This window comes from Rutidosis leptorrhynchoides, chromosome 8, assembly GCF_046630445.1.
Source record: "Rutidosis leptorrhynchoides isolate AG116_Rl617_1_P2 chromosome 8, CSIRO_AGI_Rlap_v1, whole genome shotgun sequence".
Classification (NCBI taxonomy): domain Eukaryota; kingdom Viridiplantae; phylum Streptophyta; class Magnoliopsida; order Asterales; family Asteraceae; genus Rutidosis; species Rutidosis leptorrhynchoides.
The window spans coordinates 88,681,187-88,688,608 of record NC_092340.1 but is presented as its reverse complement, the minus strand read 5'-3'; the positions used below and the strand labels follow the sequence as shown (position 1 = coordinate 88,688,608).

The window sequence follows — 7,422 nt, the reverse complement described above, 5'->3', positions numbered from 1 at the left end:
AGTGTTGATATTGTGTTTTCATGTGGGACGATGGCAACAGATTGATGACATGGAACGACAGAATTGGAAAATTTTATGGAGTCATCTTATGAGTAATCTCGAGAACCTGACTGAAGGGTTTGGTTAGATGGTTTATAGGTGGATTACAGATGGTATCTACGAGAATTTGTGTGCAATGTCAGTTTTGACGTGGACTTTTCATAAAACACTATAGAAACCAGATTGTTGTTATAAATTGATGGGCTAAATAATGGATAGTTACCTTTGATTCTAGATTTTAGTAGGTAAATAGAAACTTGATATGACTCACTTTGTGGAAATTTATTTGATCGATGACGGGTCGATGTATTGTTTATGAGTTTTCTCATGTTGAAATGGTGCTAATCGTAATTGAATTAGAATTGATGGATCGTTATCCTTTTAACTTAAACACTCGGGTAGAAAATGACTTGCGTAGTTTTTGGTATACGTCTGATTGTTGGTATGTGGTTACTTAGGAAAAAGACGAGTGTGATACTGTAGGCAATCGTGTGATAGATTGTCTGACTGTTGTGTTGGGTAGATGGAAATAGTGGACCAACTTATGTCAGAATTGACCATTTGATGGTAATCGTAATTGAAAAGTTGGTGTTTGACTTGGTGACAGTAAGAGTTCAATTTGATAAATTTGGATGTTGAGTTGCCAATTGAGAAGACTTGTTGAGTAATGAACCTACTTAGGTAGTGCATGTAGCAGTAATATGTGTTTTGATTTAGTTCTCGATGTGACCATTGGTGAGGATGGTTGCTACCTTTGACCCTTGTGCCTATGAATGACCAGATTCCGAGGACGGAATCTCTTTAAGGGGGTGGATTTGTAACAGACTGAAACTGGGGTTAGAAGTAAGATTACTTAATTGCCCTTAGGTTTATAGTTGTGTTTATATATGCTTTTATTTTAATAATATGTGTATTGTTAATTGAATATGTGGTTAAGACCAGTTTGTGACAAGGGTCACAGAACAGGTTCGTTTGTTTAATTTGGACTCCGTTAGGGCCTCCTAACGAGGTACGAAAGATATTAGATAACTGGTAAATACCCGTGTGTTATGGGGTATGGGTTTATAACCCACATAAGTGTGTAAATATCTGCTTCTTATCTTCATTTCTTGAATCTTCTAAAAACTAGTACGTACCTAAACTTTATCCCATCTCAAACCCTAATTGATCCAAGCTAGAAATTGAATAAAGGGGCTTTAGGAACTGAATTATATCATCTTTGTGATCATTTATCCAGGTTTGATTGATTGAATTCGTGCTTTAATTCTTATGAAATGGGTTTTGGGTGCAAATGGGTTTTTGATGAATTTTGAGCTTGAATCTTCATGTTTTGTGTATGTTATGCTTAATTGATGTTAGATATAGCTTCTATAATGTTTATATGATGTTTTTCATGTGGTTTTGGTGTTAGAACTTGCAAAAATCGAGTTTTTGGGCCAAAAACGCGAAAATCGGCGTGCAGGAGCTGTTCTTCAGCACCCACACTTTTGACAGGTCACTCGTATGAATGACCACACTTTTGAGGGTTAACCACACGTGTGAGGACTCACTCGCACGAGTGAGGCCTCAGTCACACATGTGAGCACAGGGTCAGATTTGTGGAAACTTTTTTTAGTCATAACTTTCAAACCGTAGCTCAGTTTTTGATGAATCAAGTATCGTTAGAATTGTAATGAAAAATCCTTTCCAATAGTAAACTATTTAGAAGCTATATCAAAATGTATTTGGGTCAGAAATAGAGGTATTAGCGTGTGTGGCTAGTGTGCATGCGTTAATTTGTTATTATGGGTTGAATTCTTGATATAGGCTTATGAATGAATGAATATATGATGAAAATAGGTTGGAAAATGTAATTATATGTTGCTATTGATGTTCCTTGTCACTTTCATGAGTGAGCCTTCACTCGTACGAGTGAGCTTTCAATCGTACGGTTGAGGCGGTCAACCGCATGGTGAACCGCACGAGTGAGTGACTACTTGAACTGTTATATTTGCTTGTGCGATCGTACGGTTGAGATATGACTCGTACGGGTCATATGTCACTCGTGTGGTTAACCGTACAGATCTACTGTTGTCTAATTAGATATTTGGCCAAGGACCAAACGTACGAGTGAGGTGTCAACCGCACGGTTGAGGTTTCTCAGATGTGCGGATGAGCATAACTCGTACGGTTGACAGGTCAGATTGATTAAGTGTTCAAGTGCTTGTTTATTGATGCTATTGTCTTGATGTTGGGATGATATCAAGACATGATTACTGACTTGATTATGTCTATTCTCAGGTGAAAAAGAGAAAGAGAAGACTCAGAAAGATTAGACCTCTGAGAATCTTCAGTTGCTGATAATTGGTGAGTGGGTCTATCTTCGGATAGAGTTTAAGTAGCAAATCATACTACTGTGGATTACTCTGATTACCTTGTGTAGTGTAGTGATTGCCATGCTAGATAGATAGTTGCATGCTATGTGATCTATATATATTGTATATGTGCAATGTGTTTGACACCAGCCATGCCTAGGGCGGTTGGGGGCTTTCAACCATGCCTAGGACGGTTGAAGTTCGTGTGAGGTCAACCATTCTAAGGGAGGTTGAGTCCAAGTCCTACTAGTATAGCACAGAAGAACGCATGTGTTGCGTTTGGATAGTTATGCAGAGACTTGGTAGGAAGGACTATTGGTAAACTCTAGTTCGATCGGCTAGGAGTCGTGTGCCCGTACAAGCCGCCGAGCCTCATATTATCGTTGTTTGTATGCTTGATGGTTGTAAGCATGTTAGTTGACTGTTGTATGAGGGATTCCTTAAGCTTAATCTGTAGATAGATTCCATTCACTTAGCGGTGCGCTAGTCCCCCACATTCCTCCCCTTGCAGGTTTAGGTACTGTTGATGGGATCGGAACTTGATGTAGAAGACATGTTTGACTAGCAACTCTGATGTGGACATTTGTAACCGTGTTTGTAATAAGTAACACCGTTTGTGAAAGTTAAACTTAAGCTTTTGTACTAATGTAATTAATGTGGTGTTTTATTAACTAAGACTTCCGCTGTGTTATAAAAAAATAAAAATGGCCGGTGTTACAATTCATTAACACAAGGTTATCGCATTTACACACACACTTAGACAACTTAGGTCATCAAAGACCCATTTCAAGGTTCACACACCCATTTGGTCACCAAATACCCACTTACATCACATCTAGGTGTGCTAGTAGTTAACTAACCAATTTAAGACTCACAAGTACCAATTTACACATTGGAACCCTAGGTTAGTTACTATTGAGTCTTGATAACTCAATCTTACCCAAGAACACCCCAAATTACCCAATATGGATATTATGTTCATCTATGACCCAAACCCTAACCCTTAAACAACATAAAATAAGGAAATTAGGTTTAGGACTTACCACCACTATCACAACGTAGCTAGGAAGTAGATGAACAACTTTAAAATACGCGCTTTGGCCCGAAACAAGCTTCTTCCTCTTTGGATTGAGCTTTCTCACACTAGATCTCTTTTCTCTCTCTAGAATTGAAGTGGAAGAGGATAAGGTAGATGAAGTTGGTGTAATGACACCCACCAACTGATCTCTAGGCCTTTAAGTCGTCCCCCAAGTGAATTTACCAAACTACCCCCTTTAAATATCTAAAAGTGGGACAGCTGGTCCGCCAGTCCATCTGGACGGCGTCCAGTCCTTCACACTTGGACGGCGTCCCACCTGTTTGGACGGCGTCCCAACCAACTAAGGAAAACTGGTTCTTACAATTAAAAAAAAAAAAAGACTATGTAGTTTTTGTATCAGATTACACTCATAATAATAACTTATACTATTATACCTTTAGTATGAAAATGTACTCACTAATATATTAACATACCATAAGTTCATTATAGATAATAATGAGCTTCATTGAAATGATTGAGTTACTTTTATAATAATAACTTAAGTATCGTGCATTAAAACTGTCTTAAAATATTGCCACCTAAATCATATCAATGCAAATTGATATATAAATATAAAATATGTAAATATAAATATAAATAATTGATAAACGTACAATTAAAAGATTGTTGCTTAATGTAATTGCAAACAAATTGCATATTTGGTGGAAGAGGATGATGTGTGACAAGAGAACAACCAAAATTGGTACAAGTCTTCTCCTTTTCATGAACTCAAGACTACCCTTAAAGTTTCTTATCATAAATACTTTATTTATACAAGTGACAACCTATCCACTTTATTGAGAAATACAGACAAATATCTATTAAGTTTGGTTCAAATTTTACTAATATTTTTTTTACAAACTTTAACTACACTAATTATCTTTAATTTTAGAATTTGCTATATCTATAGTCATTTAAAATTTAGACTAGTGAGTGTTAATTATTCATTAGAAATGCTGTAAATTTATATATTACTCAATCAAATTCGATTATTATTTCTTTCTTATACTTTTCATTCCTCACATGATTGATAAAAAAGGAGGTAATGAGATAGTTATCTTTAAATAGCCTAAACATAACAAATATTCAAAATGGTTAATGTTATTGTGAATTTATATGTACATTAAATACAATAAGATGTCTTTACTGCCTAACCTGCGCAATCGAGGCATTGCTATAGTTTCGGACCAAGAAATCTTCTGCCATTCAGAGTTGAAACTAGCAAGCGTGTTTTTACATTGTGCAGGTGTATTGCTTCTTTATGGTGTGGTTTATTAAACATGTAGAATATTTAAAGCCCCGTCCAAATGGTGTGCATAATGCGCTGTTGGCAAGCAAGAGCAACGATGTTAAATCATTTAATTACTCAAGAAGACGTGCTTGCGGGAATAATAGTTCTTTCCAATTTATGGCTATCAAATACAGGTAGGAAAATAGAAGAAGACTTGAAGAAGTGGAGATTAAATCCTATTGGAGCTGTCAAAACTAATTAAATCATTTTAATTATTAAATCATAGGCGCTGAGTAAATACGTACACGAGCATTGGATAATATTTCGACATTTTACTGTCTATATATCTAGTGTTTTAATGTGCCTGTTGGTTTTGTGTGTTTTAGAAGCTCCTCTTCTTTGTATATATTAGAGCTCATACTACTGTAAAGCTGTATACAAGCATAGAGGGGTTTTTTGGAATCTTTGTAATTATTCTTATAGTTTTAATAATAATTTCTTGGCTTTTCCAAAAAAAAAAAAAAAAAAATGCGTACACGAGCATAGAACCTATAAATTCGATAGTTTCAAATAAATAAATAAATACCAAAAAGATGGTAAGTTTTTATATGAATTTTCAAAAGTTATACTACGTAATTATTTGACTATATATATACATAAATGTCAGGGCCGGTCTCAAGAATTTATGGGCCTAGAACGAGGTGCAGAAAAAGGCTCTTGGATTTATATAAACTATTTAAAAAAGACCCTTTCGGCATTACTAAAATGCTAGTGAATTTGATTTTTTCTTTTTCTGAGGCCTTTGATTGTTATTTTTGAACCTATTGCGCTTTATCTTTGCTGCTTCAGTTGTGTTTTTCTAGTTCTACGACTTCTCAAATCTTCGACTATATCAGTATACAATAAAAAATTGAATCCCTGAAAATCGTGAGCCTGTGCAGTCGATCACTTTGCTCCGAGTAATTTGTAAAGATCTTTGTAACTGATGAGTGGTTATATAATGGTAAATTTGTTCCTATTTTGACATATCCTTTCAACATACTCTTTCTTGCAATAGTGTGATCTAAAGGTTACACGTTAATATAATTATTTACTTATTTTAATTAACTCAAAATTAACATATAATATGGTGTTCCACACTTAACAATGATTGAACTATTTACTTGCATAAATTACGTCATATACGGCGGCTTGGCCTCTCCACATGCAAACATGAATAAAAAAATAGTACTCGTAAAAAATAGCGCCGTAGCTACATTTATCGTTACAGTTTTAAAAATCGTCAAAAAAATCATCGTAATCACTCAAATTAATGGTAGTTGATTTTTTTTACATCAATAACCATCCACCAAATGTACGTTAAATTATTAAACAATACAAAGTTTTTTAAAAATAGATGATGGTATATAGCTAAAATATGATGGCCTATGGAGTACGGATCATCACTCAAATTCAAGGAAATGAATAATGGACGTCTTACATGTTACTATTACGGTAATTCAGTAAAACTAATCTCATTAAAGTAAAACAAAACTTAAGTATAATTATACTCCGTATTATACACTGTAATTATGATTAATTAACCATTTACCAAAAAGGGAATTTATTACCCTTTCCGTTGACATTACTGCTGAACAACCCCACCAAGTCTTGCCTATACGGTAAATACGAATTCCTTTTACCCCCTTCACGTTTAGCTCGTTGTTGCACGTAAAACAATTCATGAACCGACGGTTTCGATCTTCCGGCGGAAACCACGGCGAGTTCACCGGAGCTCCGATTTTGTTTCGAAACCTCAGCATCAACCTTCTTCTTATTACTATTATCAGTCAACAACATTATCGGTTCCTTTCCTTCACTGTTACTCCGTCGTAATAAGTCCCTAATACGCCACCGTTTTGATCCAGATCCAGTTGAACTACTCTTTTTACATTTACTTAATGAAGATAAACCTGTATCTGTTTTATATCCCCAAACACAGGACACTCCAGAAGCTTCTTCACCTTCCGATTCCACCGACAATGATGAAACCGATTCTGCACGTTCGCTGTTAAACAAATTGGCTAACGTATCCGTGCAATTAGCTTTTTGTTCATGATCTATTTGATTTCGAGTCAGTAGATCCTGATTAAACAGAGGAAAAACGGTACGGTCGTCGGAAATTGTATGTTCGTCGGATAATTCGTTAAACGAGAATTCAAAATCGTCCAACGGAACGGCGTGTTGTTGTAATTGAGTGCTGATTCTAGCGGCGGCGGTTGAAGATAAAGTATCGGAAGAATAACAGTTGAAGCTAGGGCAAAACCCTAGGTCTTCATTTTGTTCGTGCTGCTGCATCATTTTTGGTGTTTCGGAAATGAATTATTAATTGATTTAATTTAATGATTTATTATTAATATTAATTATTTAGTTGAGAAAAAAGTTGATTTGGTGAGGATGAAAATATATAGGGGGATGGGAACTGGGGAGGACGTGAGGAGGTGCATTTGGGCTACGTGAGAGTTGCACTAGAAACAAATTTTCAATTGCACTTTCTCCGCCTTAAAATAGTACGGAGTACTAGTATTATTTTATTTTTATTTTTTTTGAAAAGGGATGATTCTAACACACACTTTTTTGATTCTCACACACCAATTTAAAAAAATAGGGTATTATTAGAAGAGTAAAAGGTTAAAATAGGTATGTGAGGATCAAAAAAGGGTGTGTTAGAATCATCCCCT

The 7,422-nt window shown here is 35.4% G+C and overlaps 1 protein-coding gene across 1 annotated transcript; it reads right to left on the bottom strand.

Annotated features, from left to right (window-relative positions):
• Nucleotides 1-6,130: 6,130 nt before the first annotated feature.
• On the bottom strand, nucleotides 6,131-7,062 carry LOC139864907 (uncharacterized). Its single transcript, XM_071853473.1, has one exon. It carries the CDS (start codon nucleotides 7,040-7,042, stop codon nucleotides 6,290-6,292), a length of 753 nt encoding a protein of 250 aa, XP_071709574.1. The 5' UTR covers nucleotides 7,043-7,062; the 3' UTR covers nucleotides 6,131-6,289.
• Between the last annotated feature and the right edge of the window lie 360 nt (nucleotides 7,063-7,422).